The sequence below is a fragment of the Nyctereutes procyonoides genome, unplaced genomic scaffold (genome assembly GCF_905146905.1).
Source record: "Nyctereutes procyonoides isolate TBG_1078 unplaced genomic scaffold, NYPRO_anot_genome, whole genome shotgun sequence".
Taxonomy (NCBI): domain Eukaryota; kingdom Metazoa; phylum Chordata; class Mammalia; order Carnivora; family Canidae; genus Nyctereutes; species Nyctereutes procyonoides.
This window is the reverse complement of record NW_026575020.1, coordinates 42,797,283-42,824,613: the sequence shown is the minus strand read 5'-3', so window position 1 is coordinate 42,824,613 and position 27,331 is coordinate 42,797,283. Positions and strand designations below refer to the sequence as shown.

At 49.9% G+C, this 27,331-nt stretch overlaps 1 protein-coding gene across 3 annotated transcripts in view; it reads right to left on the bottom strand.

Annotated features, from left to right (window-relative positions):
• Positions 1-19,547: 19,547 nt before the first annotated feature.
• TTLL11 (tubulin tyrosine ligase like 11) overlaps positions 19,548-27,331 on the bottom strand; it is a 250,608-nt gene continuing 242,824 nt past the window's right edge. For all 3 annotated transcript variants that reach the window (XM_055319618.1, XM_055319630.1, XM_055319625.1), the window contains one exon: positions 19,548-25,106. In XM_055319618.1, coding sequence (XP_055175593.1) covers positions 24,814-25,106 — 293 coding nt within the window. In that variant the 3' untranslated portion in view covers positions 19,548-24,813. The remainder of the gene's footprint in view (positions 25,107-27,331) is intronic.

Sequence of the window (27,331 nt, the reverse complement as noted above, 5' to 3'; positions counted from 1 at the left end):
TCATGTTGACAGCATTTTTAACAAACGGACAAAAGCCCTGCGTTAAGGAGCATGAAACAGCAAAAACTAGAAATGCAAAGGAAAAAAAAATCAACAGAAACATGATTACCACCGGTATTAGTTTATTACAGATCAAGGAGCCAATAAGAATCCCGAGGCTTTTAATAATTTATAATGTTTAATAAGCAGAGATACCTTGCTCTTACCCTAGAGAGAGCACCTTCTTTCTGAGTATGCCAGGAACATTACCCAAAGTTAACTAGGTATTGAGATGGGAAATCCTCAGAAAGTTGCCCAAAGACACAGCTGGGGCTGCATTCTGTGCCTTGAAGGAATAAAACTAGAAATCAATAATAAATGTTTAATCAGGACAGAGGGAAAAAAAAGCTACTATCAGGAAGTTTAAAAAAACAAATACTGAATCAATAGAACTAGATTTTTGAAAGAAATGTGTTCTCATTAAACAAAGCGTATTGACCATATGCATTTATCTGTTTAACTGTCCAAATGCTGCCATCCTGATGGAAAAGGACTGGAAAGATGATCACAATTGAGTGTTGGAGACATCAGTAAACGGGAGAATATGAAAAGCCTTGGCAGATGGAAGCTGAGGAAGGAGACAGAGGAGCTGGAGGTGCACGCACCCAGCAGCCCCACTCGAGAGGCTCTGGTTGGAGTGGTTGGAGTAGGAGGTCCCAGCATGATGGGTGCTGAGCCAGGGCACCAGGTGGGAGAGAGGAGAGCCAGACCCCAGCCTCCTCCCCAGTTCTGCACAGCCAGGAAATTTCTTTTCTCATCTCCTTGGAAGGAACTGGATGTTTATTCTCTGGAGGAATCAAACCAGGTATGTTCTAGACCTGGGGGCACCAGGCAGAGCACAGGGCTCTGTGAGGTGTAGGATGTGGGCAGGTGGGAGGGGGTCAGGTGAGCCCCTGCTCTCAGGAGCGCTTGCCCCACAGGCACCTGCACTGCTCCCAGAATGCCAGGAGGCCATCCCCCAGGCAGCTGACCTGAACATTCTTTGGAAAACTGGCTTTGGAGAAGAGGCCTCCCAGTGCTACCCAGATACAGAGGCTGCATCCCTGTCCCTGCATCCCATAATGACACTATGCACCTCAGGTGCGTAGGAAAGCAAGGATAGATGGGACCACCCCCAGGCCCACCTCAGATAGTCGAGGAAAGCTTCCAGTGAATAAAAGGAACTAATAGGAATTTCTCTGGGCATTTGCTTCAGTTGTGGCAATAAAGCCCCCTATTTGCAAATACAACAGCTCAAGAAAAAAGGAAGAAAAGAAGGGAGGAAGAGTAAGAAAAGAAAGAAAAAAAGCTTCCAACATCAAAGAGAGACTAAGCCAACCAGCCCAAGAAGAGTAACAGGAACTAGAAAAAAAATAATAACCCCAAACTATAATATCATCCTGGAGCTAAAATAAGAACAGGGTGTCATGAAAAAGAAACCAAGACCAAGAAAGAAGTATCAGATTCTTTACAAAAACAAGCTATCCAGAAGTGATGGAATACAAAGTTGAGGTGTTCTTCCAGAAAGCTCAACAAAATATATAAGCAGAGAATGGGATGAAGAGAAGGGGAAAAAAACATCTAGAAGCTCCATCCAGCAGGTCCCAACATCCAACTACTGGGAATTCCTCAGGGAGGGAAAAGAGTAAAAGGAAGGATGAAAATGATCAAAGGAATAACACAGCAGGTTTTCCAGAGCAAAGGGAGAGTTTCCCGGTTGAAAGAACATGGCACGACTGACCGAGATGTCCCCTTGCGGGCGTCACACTGTTTCCGATCACGGCAAGAGTGGTGCCCAGCTGCCCTGGCCTTAGCCTGGAGCCCAAAGGAAGGAAGGGGTGGCTGAGTCCACGGGCCTAAATGAGGAGCCCAGGCTGTTCCTGAGCGGTCCTGGTGGGGATTCGGTGAGAGGTCCCAGTAAGAAATGGTGAGGTTTCAGGGAGGCCTGTGAGCACCATCTGGCCACGGTCAAGACTAGCGAATGCCCTGCAGGGCTATAAAATCACAGCCGGGGGGCTGCATCCTGACCTGCCCCCACGTGGAGTGGACACAGAGTGACTTCCCGCACAGCTAGCATACCTAAATAGTAGATGGCAAGTCAGATAAAAATGTATACATACTCCCTAGAGATGGAATAGTCCTGGGCCAAGAGTCTTAAACAGTCCTCCAGGGGCACCTGGGTGGCTTTGGTCAGTTGGGCATCTGACTTGATTTGGGCTTAGGTCATGATCTCAGGGCTGGTGTGGAGCCCTGTGGTGGGCTGGTGCTGAGCATGGAGCCTGCTGAGAGTCTTGCCCTCACCCTTGCCCACCCTCCCCACACGCATGCGCTTTCTCCCTCTCAAAAAAAGAAAGAAAAAAAAGAAAGAAAGAAAAAGGAAAAAAACTTAAAAAATAAAACAAAAAAACCCCAATACTCTAGGGGACACTGGAATGATAAGCTGGCTTCTTTTGCCTTAATTCCAAAGTTGGATGCCTTTCCTGAATATTCCCTGACAATGCAAAGCTCAAAGCCTCAGTTACCCGACAACGTAAGTGACTGAGTGATGGAAGCAGGCCCACCTGGGATGACTCTGAAAGCATCAGGTAGGGCCTGTGGTGAACTGAAAAGCACCGACCCCTCTCTACAGGTGTGACTCCCTGTCAACAGGAATCACAGCCACGGATTTACATCCCCACCACTCTTTTCTCACTGATTCCCAAGTTTTTATACCCAGCTTCCTCTCTCTGAGCCCCACATGCACAGGCCACCTAGCCACTTAGCATCGCCACTTGGCATCAGGTTCGATGTGTCCAAGACGGAGCTCTTGATTTTTCTGTCCTAAATTCTCTACTGTCCTCCCCATTGCTCATGCCAGGAGCCAGATGTGACTTCTTGATTTTTGTGCATGAAAAAGAGGATGCGTAGATCTAGAATGATGGTCACGATACGCTGTGTGTGAACAGCAGGAAGTAGATCTGCATACCCCCAGTCCTTTCAAAGAAAACAAATTACTTAGTGATATGGACGAGCCATGTAGAAGCAAATGTGCTGCTTACTAATGATGACTTCCTGTGACCATTGGGGCTTAGCAGGATGGGACAGAGGGATGTACACCTTCTACTGTCTACTCTTATTATTGTTTCGATATTTTGCAACTGGTTTTCTTTTTTTCTTTAAGATTTTTATTTATTTATTCATGAAAGACAGAGAGAGGCAGAGACACAGGCAGAGGGAGAAGCAGGCTCCCTGCAGGGAGCCTGATGTGGGACTCCATCCAGGGGCCCTAAGATTATGCCCTGAGCCAAAGGCAGACCCTCAACCACTGAGCCACCCAGGCATTGCTGCAACTGGTTTTCATTGCTTGTTTTGATATGGAGCCATTAAAAACAAGTAAAACAAAACAAACAAAAAAATTAAAAATAAAACAAGTAAAACATATCTATGTAATGAAAAGCTATCGCTATACAGCCTTTAAATCTGTAGAAGGACAAGTGACAACGAGAGCTGTTAATACTCTATTTGGTGTAAAAGCTGATAACAGGACCATATGTCCAGGAGGAGTTAAGTCTAGTTCTTAAAATCTATTTGCAAAAGCAAATCTGGACTGAGAGGCAGGGGAGTGTAGGTAAGAGCTTGAGCCTGTGTGTGGAGGGACCCTGGGTTTCGGTCTTAATGTCTGTGGGTAAGCCATGCAAGCTTAGGGGAATGGGTAAAGTCCTCTCAGCCTTGATGGCCCCAACGACCAAGTGGGAATGACGGTCTCTGTAACTGTCTGCCGAGATGTTGCTCATCACTCCTGTACTTCCACCACTACTAATACATAAATCAATGTTACCTACTCTTGGAACAATAACAATCATTCTAATAAAATCTTAAGATAATAATAACTATTATTAAGGACATACACTGAGGTGTTCACATGGACCAAGGGGTGGTGAGATAATGAAAGACTTGTATTTCTCTCTGTCTCTCTCTGCTTATCAGTATTTTCTGGATTTCTTTTCTGAACATAGTTTTGTTTTTATAATAAAAGCACATTGAAAAAAAAAAGACTGGGCAGCCCGGGTGGCTCAGCAGTTTAGCGCCTGCCTTCATCCCAGGGCGTGACCCTGGAGACCCCGGATCGAGTCCCACGTCGGGCTCCCTGCATGGAGTATGCTTCTCCCTCCACCTGTTCCTCTGCCTCTCTCTCTGTCTCCTCTCTGTGTATTCTCATGAATAAATAATAAAATAAAAAAAAGATAGGTACTATTAAAAAAAAAAAAAAAGACTGTCTCAAGCCAATAGCCAACATCACCCTTAAGAGTAGAACCGGAGACCATCCCAATGAGGTAAGAAGCAAGACCTTCACATGTCAGTGGCAAAAATGCAAGAAATTAACTATAGCCATTGGGAGAGAGAAGGCAAATGATGGGGCTGTCTTAAAAATTTAACTGTGAATCAGCCAAAAAATGGTTAGAATTCAGTAAAGTGTCTACTTATGCAATAAATATACAAAATTGAAACTCTTCACCAGATACCAGTTGGTGCCTGTTAACAGAGGGGGCCTGTGCATTTTGGGAGAGGCAGGTGACAGGGGACCTCACACCTGAACAACCCAGCAAGGCTGTCCCCACAGTCTGGGTGGTGACCAGACCCCTAGCAAGGGGAAGAGCCTGTCTCCAGAGCACACCCCCCAGTGCACCAGATCCTGATCCTATTATCTGATGAATGGTACAATTATGATATACTGTTTATTGAGTTTGTATTAAAACATTCATGTATGCAACATAAATGTTTAAAATTCACTGCTATTTTTGTGACTCTCTTTTGGCATTTCTTTGTTTCTATATATCCTTGAAATGTCCAGGAAACAAATTAACTGAGGATGTCTTGCTCTCTGAGAGACCCAGCCAGTCAGAAGCATAAAAAAGCCCTTTCCCGGGGATCCTGGGTGGCTCAGCGGTTTAGCGTCTGCCTTTGACTCAGGGCGTGATCCTGGAGACCCAGGATCGAGTCCCACGTTGGGCTCCCCGCATGGAGCCTGCTTCTCCCTCTGCCTGTGTCTCTGCCTCTCTCTCTGTGTCTGTCATGAATAAATAAATAAAAATCTTAAAAAACAAAACAAAAAGCGCTTTCCCTGAGGATGATGGTCTGACTTTGGCCACGCCCTCCCTGCCAGCCAATAACTCTAGTACAGTGACAATGAGGGGGCCAGGACCCCCACTCACCTGGGACACAGGATCCCTGGGGGAGGCTGTGTGGGGTCCCTGGAGGCCCATACTTGGTGGTGTTCATACTTTGCTGGCACATGATGTTGGGGCTTCCTGCTGCACCGCAGTCACAAGTTGGGGATTTCCCCCGTAATTCTGATTTAGCTCTTTGGAGAATCTCTGGACTGTTTTTCTTTTAAAATAAGTTTCTAGATTTGGGACACCTGGGTGGCTCAGTAGTTAAGTGTCTGCCTTTGGCTCCGGTCATGGTCCCGGGGTCCTGGGATGGAGTCCCACATCGGGCTCCCCACAGGGAGCCGGATTCTCCCTCTGCCTGTGTCTCTGCCTCTCTGTCTTTGTGTCTTTCATGAATAAATAAATAAAATCTAAAAAATAAAATAGGGGATCCCTGGGTGGCTCAGCTGTTTAGCGCCTGCCTTTGGCCCAGGGCGTGATCCTGGAGTCCCGGGATCGAGCCCCACGTGGGGCTCCCGGTGCATGGAGCCTGCTTCTCCCTCCTCCTGTGTGTCTGCCTCTCTCTCTCTCTCTCTCTCTCTCTCTCTCTCTCTCTCTCTCTCTCTCATAAATAAATAAATAAATAAATAAATAAATAAATAAATAAATAAAACGTTTCTAGATTTTAACAAATGCTTGTGTTTAAAAGATTAGTTTTTTAAAATGATAAAACCATGACTCTCACACAAATATAAAACGAACATATGTTTAGCATTTTTTGACTCATTAATTGATGAAGAAACCTGTCAGTTGTCACAACCCATTCAAAAGAGAATTCAGAGAGCCACATTTATATAGGGAATCACAACTGCTGAACAAATTTTACAATTAGATGCAAAACTAGTCTATCTATAGGGCCATAATCAAGTACATTCCACTGGATGCGATTTGGATTTCTGCAAATAGGGAATAAGAATCATTGGGATGCCTGGGTGGCTCAGCAGTTGAGTGCCTGCCTTTGGCTCAGGTTGTGATCCTGGGGTCCTGGGATTGAGTCCCACATCGGGCTCCCTGCAAGGAGCCTACTTCTCCTTCTGCCGAAGTCTCTGCCTCTCTCTCTCTCTGTCTTTCATGAATAAATACATAAAATCTTAAAAAAAAAAGAATCATATGCATTTTAATCAGAGTTTTGTGATGGAGGGAGCTGTAAAGTAGCTGAAGGACAATGAAAAGCAGTTTATGGGTCCAGGAGTTGTGGGAATCTTTGTTCCTTATTTTGAATTCTTTTCAGGAATTTTCCTGAAAAATAACAACAAACAGAAACATACAAAGTTAAAAGGGATTCCCTCTTTCACGAATCCCTTTCTCTGTGGAAATCTTTTGTTAACAGCTGATCGAGGACTCTGATGGACTTTACTCCTGAACATACAAACTAATATTTTTAAGACAAAAAAATGCAATCACACGACACATCAATGGACAGTTTGCTTTTTTCACTTGGCAGAAGATTATGGACTGCAATTCATGACAGATGTAATTATTTTTTTAAGTTATCTCTGTCTCCCTGCTATCCTTCTTTCTTTCTTTTTGCTTTTTAGTGATTATACTTGCACATAGTCTAAAATGTTAAGCCCTGGGATCAAACAAACAAACAAACAAACAAACCTTCCGATTTGGAACAAATTCACACTTAACAGTGAATTTACTAAAATCAACAGTACAAAGAACACCCAGATTCTCCTATTAACGCTGTTACTCCATTTGCCTTATCATTTGGTCTCTCCTCCCCGCTACACCCCTGCAATTTTTTTCTGAACTCTGAAGATAAGTGACATACGTCATGGTCCTTTACCTCTCAGTATTTCAGCATGCATTCACTAAGAGTAGAGATATTATCTTGCATAATCACAGGATAGTTATCAACCTCGTAACATCATATTCCAATCTTCTCCGTTGAAACGGTAATGTCCTTTTATAGTGTTTTTCCCTCCAGCACAGCGTCCAGTTTAGGGTCAGAGACTGCATTTAGGTGTCGCATCTCTTTAACCTCTGTTAATCTAGAATATTTCTATGACTTTTCTCTATCTTGTGGCATTGAATTTTGGGAGACTGCAACCAACAATTGCCCTCCTCTTTCTTTAATAGAAAAATAATATTGCAATTTGTCTGATATTTCCTTGTGACTAGTTTCTGGTTATTCATTCTGGGCCAAAATACTGCAAGGAGCATACCATGTTCTTCTCGGAGTAACACATCTGGAGATACATGATGCCCATCTGTCATTTACTGATGTTAATTTTTATCATCTGATCGAGGTGTGGTCCTATTTCTCCACAGTGTAATTACTGGGGTTGTGATGAATAAGCAGTCCATGGGGAGACGTTTTGAGACTGCAAATATCCTGCTATTCATCAAGATGTCCCCTTAGATTTAGCAAGCATTAACGATTCTTGATTGATTCAGCCTTTACTAGGATGGTTGTGAAAGATGATTTTCTAACTCTAGTGCCCATTTTATACTGCCAGTTGACTCTTGGAATTTTGCTGCCAACAACAAAGAAACTCCCTTCTCCTCTGTTTATCTATTATCAGTATGGACACATAAAGTCCTATTTTTAAAAAAGATTTTATCTATTTATTCATGAGAGACACACACAGAGAGAGAGAGGCAGAGACACAGGCAGAGGGAGAAGCAGGCTCCATGCAGGGAGCCTGACATGGGACTCGATCCCGGGTCTCCAGGATCACACCCCGGGCTGAAGGTGACACTAAACCGCTGGGTCACCAGGGCTGTCCAATAAAGTCCTATTTTTAAGGGCTTATAATTAGTTAATTATTTTGGTGTTCAAACAGTCCCAGGTTTGGCCACAGGAGCTTCTTCACACTGGGACCTACTTCCTGGTGACACCCTCAATGTCGATTCTGAACACTTCCTGATTTCTAGCATCGTAAGAGGTGCAGGCTCACCTTGTACCTACTATCCCCAGCTATGGATTAGTCATATACCCGAGCAACTCTGAGAATTGCAATCGCAGACCAAGATCTGAGAGCTACGAGAACGCCTTTTCTTTTTCAACTTTTCAGCAGGCAGAGCCAGGAATCAAACAAACAAATAAATGTGATTGTATGTGTGTATAAATATGTGTGGATGCATACACATATATGTATAGTACAAATATACATCCATACACATAACACGTGCATGCAAACATACATATCCGACTTTCAAGTACCAGAAATTTGCATGTATGCCTCCAATTCTGTGGAATGTGAAGTTTAGCAGGTGTCCCCATGGCTCCTGCATCAGGCAAGCAAGAAGAGGCAGTGGAGGCTGAACAGAGGCCAACGACACCTGCAGGAGGGAGGTGGAGCCGCTCCTCATCCCACCCCAGTGGGAGGGTGGCACAGGTGCCCACTGAGTGGAGGGAATGGCTGAGACCGCCAACCTGGATGGCAGATTCTCAAGGAGATTCCCTTGCAGGCAGTCCTCTCCACCAGGCAAGGGCGAGTCCAACATTGCCACTCACGGGGCAGCAAGCCTTCACATGTCAGGTTTGTGCAAGTGCCTCAGCCATCCTAAATGAATGCTCAGATAACCCAAATAATGCTTCATCAATACACAGGGGCATGGCACCAAGGGGTAGGTGCTGCCTGGAAACAAAAAATTGGAGGTAAATGGTATCATTGCCAAGTGCAAAACCCAGACCGCATGTGCTTGAAAGTCAAAGTCGTGCTCCATCCCAGAGTATCAGTTTGAAGTGTTATCCAAGAATATAGCAAAGGATAAATAACTGCCAATTTGAAGAATTAAATAATTATCCCAGCAGAAAAACAGGCAAAGATATGAAATGGCAAGTTGCAAAGAAGGAATACAGATGATAATAAATGAGAATATGAGCATCCATGCTAATGATTCAAGAAAAGCAAATGGTGTGATACAGAGATTTTTTTTTTTTAGCCCAGAAGTGTTTAGGTAATTAACAAAAACAGGGATCAACCCAAGTAGAGAAGAATATATAAGACATATTAAAGCAAATACAGGTTCTGGCATTCTCTCTGCCATGCATGCATCAAATTGTCCATGTGGATTTGTCTTCTCCATTATTAGGCTCTGGAGTCCAAATTTATTCAACTTTGGGTAATTAGCACCTGACAAAGCGCTTGGCATTGAGTAGGTACAACAAAGGGAAAGTCCTATTTCTTGACCTCAGAGCAACAAAAGTAGGAATTAATAACAAAGGTTTATGGGGATGTAATGTACAGCGTGGGGAATATAGTCAATAATACTGTAATAACTTTGTATGGTGACAGATGGTAACTAGCCTTATCCAGGGGATCATTTCATATTGTATAAAAATAGAGAATCACTATGATGTACACCCAAGACTAATGGGATATTGTATGTCCATCATCCTTCAATAAAAAACAAAAAATCAGAAATCAAAAAAATACGTGTAAAAGTGTGTATATGTGAATGAGTGTGTGAGGGATGTGCTGTGTGTCGGTTTGCCCACCTCCCCAGTCTGCCCTCAATACCCCCCTGCATCCTGAAGGGCCTTCAAAAATAGATTATATTTTTATAATAATTTTATAATTATATTCAAAAATAATTAGACATTATAAGTGTATCTTACACACTGGGATGGAGTGGGGATCTATGGGCGTGACTCTGTGTGGTTCTTACTATTTTTTTTAATATTTTATTTATTTCTTGGGGAGAGAGGGCATGAGCCAGGGGTGGGGCAGAGGCAGAGGGAGAAGCAGGCTCTCCACTGAGCAGGGAGCCCATGATAAGGGACTCGATCCCAGGACTCTGGATCATGGTCTGAGCCCAAGGCAGCCGCTCAAACACTGAGCCGCCTAGTCACCCTTCTGTGTGTGGTTCCGTCCAGCATTGGCTTTCGTGTCAATGTGGGTGTATGCCCCTTTCTAGTGTGTGCAGGGCTGTGGCTGTTGTGTGTAGTGCGTGCGGAAGGCAGAGGCCCAGGCCCGAGGCCCCAGTAGGTGTGGCAGAGGCACATGCACTGTGCTATGGCCAGAGTGTGAGCTCCAGGGGCTGAGCCCCTGGCTGGCCGGGCCCTACATCCTGAGGTAGTTGTGGGCAAGGGTAGGAGAACCCAGGGATGGGGCGGGCAAGCAGACAGACACGGGGCAGCGGATAGACGGCAAGACAGGGGGACAGCGCCATGCCTTGAGATCAACACTGCCAGTAGCACCGGAGTTGAGTCCCCAGCACCCAGTACCTGCTCCCACACATGTCATACCCTCTTGCTTTTTTTTTTTTTAAGATTTTATTTATTTATTCATGAGAGACACAGAGAGAGACAGAGACAGAGACACAGGCAGAGGGAGAAGCAGGCTCCATGGTGAGAGCACGACATGGGACTCGATCCCAGGTCTCCAGGATCAGGCCCTGGGCCGAAGGCGGCGCTAAACCACTGAGCCCCCCTGGGCTGCCCTCCTCTTGTTTTCAAACTGTAGACAAGGAGTGAGTTCAAGACCCTCCCAGTCCTGCTTCTCTGGTGGAGGTTTGGAAAACTGGCCCTGGAAGAGGAGGGGGTTCATTATGGGAAATAAGTAGCACAGTTACATTCTAATAAATCAGCGCGGATTTCAGAGCAGCACGGGGTCTCCCGGGCTCCGCGGGCCGTGGAATTCAATATGATATGCTTCAGCCTGTCAGCTAATGGGCTGCTGCTGGATGCCATGTGGCCCAACCTTCCCGGGAACATGAAACGATGCTGAAAAGTGGCTCAGATTTATTTATCTGGACAGTGCATGCTTCTGCCTGTGGGTGTGTGGGGAAGTGACAGTTTCCTGTGAGCAGGGGTAGGGGCTGGGGTTTTTACACTGCCTCGGGGCCTAAGCAGACATCCTGAGGCCTCCCTCCTGGCTCTGCGGCCGCTGGGTGTGCCCCAGCCCAGCCCTGGGTCACTAGCTCCCCCAGGGGACACACCACCTCTCACTTTCCCCATGTGTCAAATCCTTCATTTGTTCAGCATTTCCTCTTGGACCTGTCGTTCATTCATTCATTCATTCCCAGAACATTCCATCTGCCCTGTACTGAGCTGTGTACTATGACTTGCTGCCAACATGATGGCCCAGGCCCTGCCTTCTCAGAGGAAGCTGAGACAGGGATTAAGCAGCTGCCCTGAGTTTTGCCTCCTACAAGCCTTATGAAGTGTGTGCCCTGTGTCTCCAGAGCCGCTGCCAGGTGAAAGCCCCACCATGCACCACCTGCACTGCATAGCCCACCCTCCTGCATGCTTAATTTTTTAAAGATTTTATTTATTTATTTGAGAGAGAGAGAGAGAGAGAATGAGAGAGAGCAGAAGCAGTGGGGAAGAGCAGAGGGAGAGGGAGAAGTAGGCACGCTGAGAAGGGAGGAAAAGGGGATGATGGATCCCTGGACCCTGAGATCATGACTTGAGCCAAAGGTAGATGCTTAACCGACTGAGCCACCCAGGCGCCCCCGAAGCATGCTTATTTTAAAACACAAGCGCCTCTGAACACTCTTCGGTGGCAAGGAAGAAATCTTGACCAGGCTACCGGGGCTGCGGAGCCTGGCCTTCCCTTGCCAGCCTCGCCCTGTCTCCTCCTCATCCCTGCTGCCTGACCTGGGGGACCCGCCCGCCGCCACCACGCGGCCCTCTCCACTTCAGTCCTTCCTGTCTGACCCTCGGCAGCAGGCTGGCTGCTGTGTCTGGTTTTGCTGATGTGGCCACCGCCTCACCAGGGCTGGGCTTGTGTCAGCGCACAAAAAGTACTCAGCGGCCACTGAGTAGGGGCAGGAAGGAAAGGGAGCAGAGAGACCTGGGCTCTGCCGCCTGAGCAGACCATAGCCAGGCCAGCAGGGGCCCTGTGGGGCTGCCAGAGGCATAGGTCCCACGAGGTGCAGGGCATGGGTTTGGAGGTGGAGAGGGGCTACAGGTGCCAGGCAGAGATCCCAGCCTTGCTCTGCAGAGCCAGGGAAGCCATGGAGGGAAGCATAGCTGGGACAACTCTTATCCACTTCTATTTTTGAAGGCCCCTCAGGATGCAGGGGGGTATTGAGGGCAGACTGGGGAGGTGGGCAGAGCAGTAGGGGCCCTGCAGGTTCCCCAGGCGGTGATGGAGGTAGAGCCGGGGACATACTGGCCATCTGAGGAGGGATTGGCCAGAGAGGACTGGCCCAGATCAGGGCATCAAGCAGATGTTTGGGGTCTGGGGAGAAGGAGCTCCTCTAGCACCTACCTCCTGTGGTCCCTCCAGACCAGGAAGGGTCCCTGGAGCCCCGCTCCCTCCCCTGAGTGTGCCCAGCCAGTGCCCACTGCATCCTCCTAAGATGCCCCTTTGGAGGAATTAGGGGAGGAAGAACCTGCTTCCTGCATGGGCCTTAATTTATTATCTGAAAAGAGGGCAGCCCGGTGGCTCAGCGGTTTAGCGCTGCCTTTAGCCCAGGGCCTGATCCTGGAGACCCGGGATCAAGTCCCACGTCAGGCTCCCTGCATGGAGCCTGCTTCTCCCTCTCTCTGCCTCTCTCTCTCTCTCTGTTTCTCATGAATAAATAAATAAAATCTTAAAAAAAATTATCTGAAAAGAGCAATAGACCTACTAAAAGAAAGGCCTTCACTGCAGACTCACAGGGCAGATTATAATTACCTGGGTAGAACCAGTCTGCTGCATTTTTTTAAAAATTTGCATTTCACCGAGTGTTTGGATAAACACTTGGATATCCATAAACACTTAATATATAAATAAAACTTAAACACTTAATATATAAACACTTAGATAAAAATAAAAATGGATATTTAAGCAAAAGAACAACCTATTGGGTAGATGCATGACTTTATATCGGGCTGAAGGCTGAGGAGGTTCTGGGTCTGCGCCCCGCTTTATGCCCACTGAGTCTGGCAGTCAGAGGCTGCCTTCTCTCATTCATTCACTCATGCATTTGTTTCCTCCACTCAGCACACTTCCTCCTCTGTGCTGGGCCCTTGCTTGATGCAAGATTCAGACGAGAATGAGCACAGCCCTGCCCTAAAGAGAGATCCACCTTGACGTGGGTTCAAGGGGTAACAGGACGGCTGGGGGACCCTGGGGCAGGGTGAACCCATGCGAGCAGAGGAGGTGACCATCAATATCTGGAGGAGGAAGCTCCCCAGACCCCCAAGGGAGGAAAGGCATTAGGGGCAGAAGGAAGAGCATGGATGAAACCAGGTAGGAATGGAAGTGCACTGGAAGTACAGGGGATGGCAAAAATTTGGTGAGTGCTGAGATCAGGATTATGGGACCCAGAAGTTGACCCATGGTTCACCTGTAGGGGGCGCCCTTACATCCTTCTTGTGTTCTTGTCCCTGGTGCAGTGCACAACCTTCACAGTTGCAAACGTGGTGGCCCTGTTGGTCAGGGCTGGGGAAAGCTGGACCCCACATGGAGGCCCCCCAAAGCCAGGTGTGGAGCTCGAGCTGGATCCCAGTGGTGGGAAGCTGCCTTCTATCTTGAGGTAGGAGGGTGACAATCAGATTGGCATTTCAGAACGGCCACTCTGGCAGACCATGGAGAATGTGTTGGAGGCAGAGAGACAGTTGGCTGCCGAAAGACGGCCCGTATAGAACACATCTTTTACAAAAATATGACAAAAGGTTAATTCTTTTCATCTGCAATGAGATGCTACACATCAACAAGAAAAAGAACAGCAGAAAAATGGGCAAAGAACATGAGCAACAATGTTACTCTTTATTTTCCTAGAATGGGATCCCTGGGAGGCTCAGCAGCTTAGCACCTGCCTTCAGCCCTGGCTCTGATCCTGGAGTCCCGGGATCGAGTCCCGCATCGAGCTCCCTGCATGGAGCCTGCTTCTCCCTCTGCCTGTGTCTCTGTCTCTCTCTCTCTCTCTCTCTCTCTCTCTCATAAATAAAATCTTAAAAAAAAAATAAACATGTAAAGAAGAGTCTCAACCTCATTTACAATGTGAGAAACAAAAATGAAGTCTAGAATCAGACGATGCCATGCTTTTCACCCATCAGCAAAGGTCGGCATTTTGATAATATGCTCTGCTGGGGAGGTAAAGGGCTCTGGCTCTCTTGCACAGAGGGCTCTGCCCCTCTTGGTGGGGCCGGAAATTGGCCCAGCCTCTTGGGAGGGCGCTTCGACGATTTATCGATTGCAATTGAAAACATGTGTCTCCTTTGGCCTGGTAATTCATCCTCTAGGGTAGGGTTGGACATGTACATAAAGACGCACATACAAGAGCCACCGCTTTATATGGTAACAGAAAACTGGAACCAGACTACACGCCTCACCTGCGGATGAGTCAAGCAAACAAAAGTATTATAAGCAATAGTAGTTCATTGTATAAGGGCTGATGATGCCGTTAGGAACCTGAGACCAGCCTACATGTCCGTGTCATTAAATAGTGTCCAAGAAATCATGTCAAGTGGTAAAAGCAGAGTGCAGGTCAGTGTACGAAAGAGAGGAACAGGGGCAGACACATATATTTAAGAATTCTTGTGTACACACAAATTGTCTTTGGAAGAACATAGAAAATCCAGGAATAATAGTTGTCTCTGGGGACAGACTGAAAAACTGAGGGACAGTGGTAGAGGAAAGTTGCTTGTACTGTATATCTTTGTGCTGTTTTTATTTGGATTAGCCATATCTATGCATTAATGCCATATGTGCATTTATGTGTGCATAAATATATATATACATTATATATAATATGTACATCTCCATTGTGTATTTTTTAACACCAATGACAACAACATGAAGCCCAGATGGGTTGAGTGTCTTCTCATGCGGTAGGGTCTTCATTTTACCTAGTGTCCATGGGGAATGGATTTTCATGATGGTAAATTTTCCAGATACATTACAGGAATCAAAACTCTTTAAGAACCTTTGCTAAAAAAAATAAATAAATAAATAACCTTTGCTAAAGGAAGCTTATATAAAATGTGTAATAGTCTTCCATATTTCTTCGGGTAAAGAATGTGGAATGTGGGTGAACGTTTCCTGGCTGGCTCTCTGCCCCCCGCACTGCGGTCCCCTCTCTGCAAAGTCTCTCGTCCTCTGCCAGGTGCCACCTGACATGCAGTGTGTGAGCCACAGAGATGGGACTGTCATTTCCAGACCTAGTGCGAGGAGCCTCTTCCCAGGCTGTGCAGCTGGGGGGGGGGGGTTGGGGGCAGGTGTTCTGGATGTCATGATGCTATGTGCTCACACGCCAAGGCCCGGCTGGCCGGGACATGGGACATTCGGACCTGTAGGAACAAGGGTAGCTCTTCCCTCTGCCTGCCATCCCGCTGTCCCGCCTCAGAGCCTCTGTGCTGACTTCTGTGGCCTTAGGCAAGGCGGGAAGCTTCTCTGGACCTCTGCTGCCTGGGCTGGAAAAGGAAGGTGCTGCCCCCCACCTCACTGGCCCGGTTGCAGTGATTCTGGTGCCTGCGACAGGAGCCGGTCCCCGTTTTGCCCCCCACCTCCGTCCCACCGCCTGGCATATTCCGTCCAGACTCAGAGGCTCTCGGTTATCCCAATGTGGCCTCCTTGTGTTCCCCTCTGCTGTTGCTTTGCTGCCAAGCCAGGCGATTCCCAAGGATACCCCGTTCTGCACACTCGGCTGGATGGGGGATAGCATCCAAGAAGCACGGGTCAGTGAGGCCTTCCCTCAAGGATTTCATTCCACACAAGGGCTTTTCAGAGAAACGTTTGCCACCACAGTGCTGCTCAAGGCCTCTCCAGAACCTCCCACTCCCACACGTTCTAGGACACCTTCCTTGGCAGGACTCCCCACCATGCAAAGGGGGAGCCCCATGAGACAGCAGCACGGAGGAGAACCATCTGGACTGCCAACTCCTTGAGGCCGGGATCCCATACTGGCTTTGGCATTTGCAAACTGTGCCACCTCGGGAAAGCCACCTCATCTCAAGTTTTGAACCTCGGTTTCTACAACTGTAAAATGGGGGTGATAATAGGAGTGTCCATTTCCTGAACTCATTTCTCAGATTGATGAACTGACACACGGAGTGTGCCCGGTGTGGTCTGGCCATTGTATGTGCTCAGTGAGTGGAGGACGGAGTCCACAACCACTACCGGCTACAGGAGGAGCCCTGGTGCCATTCAATTCATCGCACTGAGGTGGCTCCGTGCAGGGCCTCTTCTCCTCAGGAGGCCTGTGGGCAGGGGCAGCAGGAGCTGGATTGGCTGGACCACCTGTCTCCAGGCCAGAGGGCCCCAGGGGCTTGGACTGAGCACCTGCTCCAGCCTGGGAAGGGCTGCACTATCAGACCCTCAGCCGTTCTTGGAGCACTGCCTGGTCCCCAACTCCCCTCAAGGGGAAACCTCGGGGCTGACCTGCTTTGGACTCGGTTTTCAGGTGATGGGAAAGCTACCCAAGGAGCTTGGAGGCAAGCTGTAGCTAAGCGGCAAGAGCTTGGGACTGGGTTCCTTAGGAGGACGCGAGATCCTCTACTGTCCGCAGCCCTGGAGTCTAGCAAACCCATGCCCTCCGTGGTGCTGAGCTTCTCAAAGGGACAGTTAGTGAGGGCAAGTGGGGGTACTCTGGACGGCTCTAAGATGCAACGGCTGTTTTCTTGGGGCAGCAATTTTATTTGAAGATTTAGAGGAAGAAAAACAAGTGTGAACTGCAGCAAAAAAGATACTCTGTGCTCCTTTTTTCTCCCTGGGGGGACAGCAAGAACACATCTCAGAAAAAAAAAAATAAAATAAAAAAAAATAAAAAAAAAAAAAAGAACACATCTCAGAGCTGAAGTCAGCTGCCCCTGAACAACCACCCCCGCGATCGTTCTATCTTCCCCTCTTCCCAGAGACGCTTTGGAAGCCGTCTCTGAGAGGAAAGAGCCCAGGCTGGAAGCAGCCTGAACCCTGTGTGCCCGAGAGTCCTCCTGGGTCATGTCAGATTTGCACGTGCAGAAAAAGAGCCCTCCACTGGGTTCAATCACTGTGATTTGGGGGATTGGTTGTTATTTCAGCCTCACCAAGCCTACCCTGACCCCAATAAGGATAAAATATGGAGCAGAAGGCAGTATTTATAGGACTTTTTTTTAAGATTTTATTTATTTATTCATAGACTCAGAGAGAGAGGCAGAGACACAAGCGGAGGGAGAGGGAGAAACAGGCTCCATGCAGGGAGCCCGACGTGGGACTCGATCCCGGGTCTCCAGGATCACACCCCAGGCTACAGGCGGCGCCAAACCGCTGAGCCACCCGGGCTGCCCTTTGTAGGGCTTTTAGAGCTAAAGCATGAGGCTTCAAATAAGTGACGGCTTGCAGGTGGCCTCCTTGGGCCACACCTGTGGGCCCTTGACCTGCCACAGTCTGCACTGTTATTTCACCCCAGTACAGCCAGCGATAGACCCAGTGACCCAGTGATGCCACAGTGGCTGGCTCCAGAAATAGTGCAAAGCAGATTTAAACTACCAGTGAGGAGCTACTAAGGTGGAGTGTTTCAGATCACATCTCAAGTGTCTCATGATTAAAGCCAAGTGAGAAATGAGCTCAGCACCGGCCTCCAGGCCCCTCCCCACCCAAATATTCTATGGTGGGTGGGAGAAGCTGGTTGAATCCGGGGGAGCCCAGAACCTCCCTTGCGTCCTGGTGTGAACCAGCCTAGGGACTGAGGACTGCCGCCAGCATGACACACATGTTCCAGGTGTCCGAGTGGCTGGGGAAGTGGTAGGGTCACGGCTGGTCAGGGTGGACATGCCACTGTGGTTGTAACTCAGGACAAGTTATTTCTCCAAGGTCCCCAGCTTTGTCAAGTGTGGAAAATTGGAAGAGATGATGATGGCATTTGAAGCTTTTTCCTCACCTACAAGCTCCACCTGTACAACAGGTTACAGCTGAGAAGCACTATGGACTGTAGGTTAAAGCTCCTGACCTCTAGGGGCCTCTAGGGGCCTCTAGGCCCCCTGGGCTGGCACTAGCTTCTGCTCTTTATTTTTTTAAATACATTTTATTTATTTATTTATTTATTCATGAGAGACAGAGAGAGAGGCAGAGAGAGAAGCAGAGAGAGAAGCAGGCTCCATGCTGGGAGCCCGACGTGGGACGCGATCTCAGGTCTCCAGGATCACGCCCTGGGCTAAAGGTGGTGCTAAACCGCTGGGCCACCGGGGCTGCCCTAGCTTCTACTCTTTAGATTCCCTCCCTGAGGAGGCGTCAGCTCACATGGCTAACTTGCTGGGCATTCTGGGCAAGGCGCTTCCCCTCTCTGGGCTTCCCTCGATTTGTTTCTAAGACTGCCTGGTTGCAACATAGCAACCGAGGATACAATCTTATAACGAAGTCCATTATGTATCAGAGATAAAACTGGAGCTGCTAGCGCCAGAGCTGGAGGTGGGGACTGAGCCCTTAGGGGCACCAGCAATGCTCCAGGACTCCCAGGGGCTCCGGGGAAGGCAGATGTGTGGAAAGACCCCTGCAGCCCTGGAGTCCCCCACTCATTCCCCCAAAGATGTGCTGGCCAAGGCTATTGTAGCCTCTCAGGCTGCTGGGCGGCCTCCTGAAGCCTCTGCCACAAGGCTGAGCCACTACCTGCGGACCCGGGAGCGCAGGACCAATGGGGCTGGCATAGAGTCGGAACACAAGGACCGCCTAGTGTCTGAATGTTTCCTAGAATGGCACAGCCGGGGTCCGAAGAACAAAGGAGTTTCCTGGGGTCAGAGCCTGCCTGCGCAGCCCTGTCACTGAGGCGGGGAGCCAGAGGGGCCTGTGAAATGAACACGTTCTCAGTATCACTGAGTGGTGGGTTTTCAGGGGGCCAGGATCCCAATGTAACCTCGGGCTATCTGCTTTTCACTTTCCACGAGCGGTGCAGTCTGGGAAATGTTCAGAGCAGACATAGGCTGCTCCCAGGGGAGATGGGGTGCCAGGAAGGGGGAGGACCTATGTTCCCAGGGAAGGAGCTGCCAGGTGAGCCAGCAGTACCAGGAGTCACCTTTCCCATGCAGCTAGAAAGGCTCAGTTCTCCAGGGGGGGTACCCTCCCTCACCCGCCAGGGGAGAGCTCACCATGCATACCTCCTCAGCCCAGAGCTGCAGGCAGTGTGGCTGCTGCATACAGCCTGGGAAGGGCACCCCCCTCCCTCTCAGGGCAGTTGTCCCGCCACATGGTCTCTGACAGGTGGCCGAACTCTGGGAGCGTGTCACTCTTTCCCTAGGGGAGACTGTCCTTAGCAGACCGGGGGTGGGGGGGTGTTCAAACCCCTCCCTCCCTCCCTCCATCTCCCCTAGGCTCTCACACTTTCCTTGAGGCAAAGTTTAGCTTCCTAGGCAAACAGGAACCATTAGGAGAGGAACAAATTAAAAGGAACCCTTTTCTCACCAATTGACCCAAAATGAACAAGCATTGTCCACCCCGGCGGATTTGCTGTGAAAACGTATCACGCGGAAGAAACCGTCAATACTTTGCAGCCGTTTTGACAATGAGCCTGTGTTTAGCAACACTCAGCTTTGTTTTATTATTGCATTTTACAAAGTTACCAAGACAACTGAGGCCAAGTAGCAGAACCTTGACTTTATGTGCCATGAAAATTTAATAAAGAATATTCAAAGGCTTTTAAGAGGCAGGAGCCACAGCCTAGAGCAAAGCCCTGCCCACCACCAGGAGGATGGCTCAGGCTCGGGCCTCCCCTGGACCTTGAGGAGGAGCCCCTCTGTCAGGGACACCCAGGTGGGTGCAAGTACTCCCCGGCATCTGTCTTGTTCTAGCACATTCAGGCTGGTCCTTCTCTCAACAGACATTTGTTACGGTAGATTCTGGGCTCCAAGTCCCCTGACAGGCCTCTTATATTCATGATGACATGATTGCCACTATAGGGGCCTGAAATAGGCCTGAGAGGTGAAGTGGGGTTGGTGCGCGGTCACACCTCGACAGAGCCACAGGCACAGCAGAAGCAGGTCTTCGTTTCCCAATTGTGATGCAAGAGGTTCTGCAGGGGAAATACCCCTGGCTGGCTTCCTCCATCACATCTGTGGCCTTGCTCCTGCAGCCTAGGGGTGCCCCAGGGAAGCCCCGGTGAGCAGCACCCAATGTCCCCATGGCCCCTACGGTCCTGGTGGGAATCTCGGCAAGCACCATGAATGGCAGAGGAAATGTTTCCCAGGAGCCCCTTGGTGTTACCCAGACTGCCCGGAACCCTTTCCCTTTGCTCTCTAAATAAGACTCAGAAGGAAATTGCCAGAAATGGGGGAATCATCAGTGATTTTGCCATTTTATACTAAAAAGCCGGATGGCACTGTGTGTCTGTGTGAGTGCATGTGCGTGCATGCGTAAGCATTGTGCTGCCTGGTTTTCCTAGTTATAGAAACACCAAAACTCTTGGTCACTGGAGATGAAGGTAATGGAGTAGGCTGAGTGTCCCACAAAGCTCCTTTGTCCCTGGGAATGGAGGCAAAATTTGGATTTATTTCACAAGGGAGAAATTCATATGCCATCTGGGAAAACCCCTCTCCAATTCATCACACCAAACAGGCGACTGGAAAAAAATGTCAGTCAAGGCGAGGTGGGTTTCAGGTAATTGAGCTCGCTGAGAGAGAGAGGAAAACAGGTCCCGGGCCACCGGGAGCACCAGCTCCCTGGCAAGGGGTCTCATCAATTCTGAGCTTTGAGGGAAAGTGCTCAATGCCGGCCATTTCAAACCCAGCTTTCAATTATAGGGCCAAGGAGTTTAGGACATTAATCAAGAAGTGAAAAAAAAAAAAAAGATAAAAGAAAAAAGAAGGAAGCTATTTTGGTGTTACACTCTGCCAATCACAAGGCAAAGTCCAGGTGTTAGAGCCACAGCAGAGGCCGTTCTTCAGCGCACGGGTGGCTTCAAGGTAAGGATAAAGGGCAGCTTGAGAGGGAGAGGAGTGGACTGTTTGGCTTCATTTGTCTTGGTGCATTTGAGAAGGAAAGTTATTTGTTCCTCCCTCCACACTGTGGAAAACCAGAAGTGGTCTGAAGATAGCACGGCATGAACAGCACTTTGACTTGCAAAACACTTCTGTGTGTATTTGTAGCTTGCTGCACAAGAGGGGGTGCAGATGGGGGTGGGGGGCGGTCCAGACCTGAACCCAGGACAAGAGGATGAAGGACGAAGGAAAGACTGCCCAGGGTTAGAGGAGCCACTGTGTGCTCAGGATCCTGGAACAGCTGCGGTGCCCCGGGGAGCCCAGGAGCCAGCTGAGGACGTGAGGTGTTCAGTGAATCCCCGTGGCAGAGTCACTTTGGCAAGGTTTCAATGTCCAGGATTCTCCAGGGCACTCACAGGCTCGGAGGGGAAAGAGCAGTGTAACGCCGCCTCCCCTGGGACCTGCTGAACATGTGTGCGACTGCAGCGAGCACCTGCTGGCCCCCCAGTCATGCTCCAGGGGCCCGCATGGGTCCAACTCCTGCCTCACCTGCCAGAACTTGGAATTTGGTGGGAGTTTGCCATACAGCAAACTGGAACTTTCCAGATCCTCACAAGGAGATGGGGGGAACAGTTCATTCTGTATGGGGGATTGAAGTGGGTTGTATGAGCTGGACCTTGAAGATAAGTGTCTGTTGGATGGAGGGAGGCGATCCAGGCACAGGGACCAGGAAGCACAAGGGTGGGAGAGCTGGGAGTGGGGCCTCGCCCTGGGCCTCTGCCACCACGGCAGGACCCAGCATGTTCTCAACAATGGACAGCGAGCGCCCTGGGAGTGTGGTGGCAGGGACAGGGTGGAGGCTGCTCCCTGAGGCGTGGAGGCTAGGCAGAGCTTTAGGATGGGAAGGAAGGAAGGGGCTGGATTACGAGCAGCCTTGAATGTTGGGTTAAGGAGCATGAGCTTTATCTGGACAGAGAGGATGGGTTGATCGAATTAGAAGATCATGTGGTCAGCTCTGGAGTTCTCTGAATTCCTCCGGGGCCACTAGGGATGAAGGATGGAGGACGAGTTGAGGAGGATGAAAGGTAGGAGATGATGAAGTCAAAGCTGGGGAGAGTGAACAGGGCCCCCCCAGAAGAAACAAGAGGGCACTTGTTTGGGGCTAGAGGCTTCTGTCTCCAGGACACCCTGCCTTCACATGTGGGGAGGGGCCTGTGAGGGCCCGTGAGTGTGGCCAGCTGCCCTGGATCTAACGCACCTTTATAGGGACCAACCATGGGCTCCATGCTGGCCAGGCTGTGAGGACCAAAATCCTGGCTGTGACAGCCGCAAAGCCAAGCACATCTCCTAGGAGGATGGAAGGAGGGGAGCAGGAAAGCCAGTGTGGAAGAGGAGGGGGGCTGACCGGTACCCTACAAGGAGCAAGACAGGCATGGCAGAAAAGGGTGGGGGGCCCAGTGGTGTACCCCATGCTGAGATGAGCTGAGCTTAATCTCCATTCACTGAACCCACCCTAGAGCCCCCGCCTTTTGGGGTCTCTGGCCAGTGGAACAGTGAGGGGTGGTGTGTGTAAGAATCAGCAGGAGGGGGAAGGAGAGGCACCAGGGCAGAGAAGAGGCCAGGAGTGCATCCTGAGCACCGTGGCCCAGAAATGGGATGACACAGGGCAAAGCACAGGAGGCTCAGCCTCTCATGGGGCATATCTGGACCCTGGCTCCCTGGCTCCTTGGCTCCAGTTCCTCTCCTCCAGGAGAAAGAAAATGTACCTGCGACCTACCTGCAAATTTCCAAGGGGCTTAACAAGTGGGAGTTCCTCAGGGCATGGGAAGGTGGGGACATGTCCCAGGCCTTACTCTGATAGGGAGGAGCCTCTAACTCTCCCTGCTCAGTGGCACTGAGTGAAAAGGGCCCATATGTCACTCAGTGGCCTCTTGTAAAGCCTCATTCCACACCTCAGTGTGGGGAGCAGGGCTTAGACCCTGTCTGCAGAAGAGGGGCTCCTTCCTGACAGTGACCCTGGGGGGCAGAGCAGAGCCACCTGCCTACAGATGACAGGGAGGGTGGGGGACAGGGACAGGACACTCCTCAACGTGAGAACTGACATTTTCAAATCACCCCAAACCATGAGGCTCAAATTCAACCCTTGCACAATGTCTTCCCCAGAACATCCAATGTGTTTGAAAACTGCACTCCCCTTGAGCCCGTGAATGCTTTCTGAAAACCAAGTCAGAGCTTGGTTGCAAAGACCCTTTGCAGCTCCCAGCTGGTGACAAATGTGAGAGACATGTTTACGGGGGTCTTTCACTGCGAAGCCATTTGCTCAGCACCAACAGAGATTCAGGAATGGCTGGGGGTGGGGTGGGGGGGTCTTCCAAGTCGGTTTCCCTCAGGGCAGACCATTCAGGAGCATGGACTGTCCCAGCCCCTACCCCCAGGCTGCAGGAGGGTGGGCAGGGCCCTGAGGGACACGGGTAGCCCCAGAGCAGAGGGATGGGAGCTGGAATCACGCCCCTGTCCCTCCTGGGGACATAAAGGAAATGTGGCTCTGGGGCCAACACACAGAACTGGACCAAGCCTGATGCTACCACGCGACCCCCAGCCCTCTGTTTCCCCATCTGAAAATGGGAACAGCATTCTGAGACTGTGAGGTCTCAAGGACCATCAGCTTGATTCTGTGAGGAATCAAGCTGATGACACCTCTAGAATGTTCCTACGCAAGACGACGCAAGACGCACTCGCTGTGCCCCACATTCCTCCTGCCCCTCCCAGCCTTCCTGCTGTCTGTTTGGGAAAACAAAGTCATTGCAGGCAGCTCTTGTCACCAAACAGCTCAGAGTGTGTTCTGCAGTGCTTGGCTTCCCAAAACACCACCTTCGGCTGCCTCCGAGCCTTCCTTCGCCTGGGGACACAGATGCGGACGGGCAAAGGGTCTCGTGGAAGAGAGAGCATGGCCTTTCCTCTTCCTCACACCACGTCTGCCACCTGAGCTTCTGTCATCCTGCTCCTGCACACAGCGGCCCTCACCAGGGTCTCCCTGTCCTCCCCTCGGAGCCCCTCCTCCCATCCAGCCCCCTCCCCCCTTTGCTTGCTATCAGCCTGCTGCCCTTGTGGCCTTCTATCCAAGGACAGTCGGGGTGGGGGTGGGGGTGGGGGCGGGCGTTGACAATCAGAAGCCCCGGACCGTGGGGCTCCTGCTTTGGGGTCAAGGTCAAACAAAATCCAACAAAATGACCTGCGAGGCTCCTTCAGCGCTGAGACTCTGAAAACCGTACTTAGTTACTTCTTGGTTAATTATTTCTTAATTAATAACAAAGCGAACATTGCAGCAACAGTCAAGCTAAAGAAATAAATGAGGCCAGTCTGTTAACAGCACCCATAGAGCACATGATTGGGACATGATTCGTTCTCACAGCTCGGTGGCAGGAAATAGACGTGATGTCTGGATGGTGGCTCTCGGAGGCCGCCACATCCAGGCCTCAGCTTCCTCCGGCCCTTTCCTTGCCGCGGCCCAGGCCAGGATCGCTGGGCCCTGTGCCCCCAACGCAACAGTTTTACCCTGGTGGTTGCTTTCTGGGAGCCCAGAATAGAAGATGCCATCTGTCACGTTTGGGGATGTCATATGTCCACCAGTGACTCATAAATAGTTGGGCCACCAAGATGGAGGCGGTGGGAGTCGTCAGCCTTGGCAAGCACAGCTGAGCAGGACACGGAGACAAGACGCAGTGCTCTCCAGCAGGAGCCCTCCGCAGCCTGCCCTCTCTCCACAGGCAGGAAGCCCAGAAGTTTCTCTTCAGCCCCGAAGGGCTTGCTCTTTACTGGCAGCATCAGCAGCTGTCAGGACAGTGCGTGTCTGGGACGGGAGGACTTGTGGGCACTGTTTGTGCAGCATGGGGGGTGGCCCTCCACCTGCTGGGCTGAGGGGGTGGCCCCCTGGGGAGTGCTGCTGCCCGGGGCCCGGACCCCCGCTGTGCTGCTCCTGCCGCACACCAGGCGCCTTTCATCCAGCAGGGACAGGTGGTACTCACAAAGGTCAATCAGTGAGGCCACCTGCTCATGGAGTGGCAGCATCTTGAACTTCCTCTGGGCCAGGTAAAAGAAAGCCTCGACGAAGGCCTGCAAGCACATGCCTGTGGACCAAGAGATGGGCATTAACGGGGTGTGCATGCCAAAGCTGCCCAGTATGCTGCCCTGGGGAGGCCCTACCCCAGCCACCAGGCTTCTTCCTCACCACTGTTTCCATTCTGGAAACTTTAGCTTCTAGGTTAACCCCCAGAGTGCCTACCTTGCGCCAGGCACCCCCTGGGCATTCAATCCCTAATCAGTCCTATGAGGTGGGCTGAGTTAACTGTCTTATAGATGAGGAAACTAAGTCTCAGACAAGTGGAGGTAGCTGGGCAAAGTCACATGGGTAGAAAGTGGGGGAGCTGGGATTTAAAGGTAGCCCAAGCCCTTATCCCTCTGTACCACCATCAAACGTTTGCATTACAACCCAGCCCCTGGGATCCCTGGGTGACTCAGCGGTTGAGCATCTGCCTTCTGCTCAGGGCGTGATCCCTCCGTCCCAGGATCGAGTCCCACATCGGGCTCCCTGCATGGAGCCTGCTTCTCCCTCTGCCCGTGTCTCTGCCTCTCTCTGTGCCTCTCGTGAATAAATAAATAAAATCTTAAAAAAAAAAATTAAAACCAGCCCCTAACTTTTGTAACAACGGAAAAAGTTACTTCCTGAGAAGTCTGATGGCGAGGTTTCAGATCTTGATAGAGGGTATTGGTTGCACAGGTGTGTGCATCTGTCAAAACTCAGCAAATTGTACCTTAAGATTTGTGTATTTTGCTGTATATAAACTTTTCCTCAAGGAGTAAAATAAACCTGACCCCTCTCTCGACCCAAAATGATATTCTAGGAGGTAATAGGAGTCCCCATTATGTCCCTGAAATGTTCTTCCCTTACTTTGCCTCTTCAGTTCCTACTCATCCTTGGGATCTGAGCTCAAAATCACCTGCTCAGTAAAACCTTCCCTGATCCCCAGATTAGAGAGGGGCCCTGCCATAGGCTTCCTGCATTTTCCTTCGTAGCACTTGTTCAGTGTTTGTCTGGTTGGTTCTTCAACAATCTCTATCTTCCCCACTGGGCTGTAAGCTCCAGCTCGCCACTCTTCCCCCAGCGCCAGACACCCAGGGCTCAATGTAGAATGCTGAATACATGAGGGAGGGAATGGATGAACAAGTGAGCTAGTGCTAGGTACTTTACAGACATTGCCACTAATCCTCACAACACATTTTTGAGATCAGTATTATCATGTCCCACTTTACAGATGAGGGAACTAACATTCAGAGAGGCTGAGTAACTTCCCTAAGGTCACACAGCCAGAAAGTAGTGGCCTAGAAATTCAAACTCTGGCTCTCAATTCTTTTAACTAAGTTGTGCTGCATGAAAAGTTCTAGGTCTTCCCCATGTCCTAGTAAAAATGAACCCCATGATTCAAGGTCATGGGACTCCCTGGGCTCCTCAGGGAAGGGGACACTCAGACTGGACAGAATGTCACACAGTACCTTAAAGGAGGCCAGCGTGGCCTCTGCTCACCTGTACCTTCTCAGTGGCCTTGCTTCCCAGCGCAGGTACATTATTTGCCTGCTGCTGTTTGCAGGGAGATGCCTGGCCTGGGTTTTGTGAATCCGGGATGATATATGGACCCTGGGATCTGAGAGCTCTTTTTGTGTTGGGAACTTGAGCTGAGTAAAGATGTTATTTTTCGTCTTCTTTCAAGCTTTTTTTGCCCATCTTTTCTTGACTCTGGATGCTCTGCCAGCCCCCTGCTCTGTTTGGCTCTGATGAGAGGAGCTGATAAAGGGACTGGTAGCCCTGGTGTAAACCCTTTTACTGCAAACAGTGGCATGGTGCAAACAGACACAGGGCAAGGGGGCCTCTGTCTGCATCAAGATGCAGAGATTTCTGGGGCGCCCGCGGGGCTCAGTTAGTTAAGCACCCAACTCTTGATGTCAACTCAGGTCATGATCTCAGGGTCGTGAGATGGAGCCCCCCCCCCCCACCTCCTGGGCTCTGTGCTCAGCAGAGAGTCTGCTTGAGGTTTACTCTCTCCTATTCCTCCCTCACTGCCCCCTCCATGGATGTTCTCTCTCTCTCTCTCTCAAATAAATAAATCTTTAAGAAAGAGAGAGAGATCGAGAGAGAGAGACAGAGAGATGAATATTTCCTGACGATGGGCCAGGGCTCTCCTGGAGTGTGTGCATGGATGCATGCATGTGCATGCGTGTGCATTTGTCACAGTCAGTGGGAGGGGCAGATCCAAGCAGGGTGGAAGAAGCCAGGATCCAAAGCCAGAGAAACTCAGTG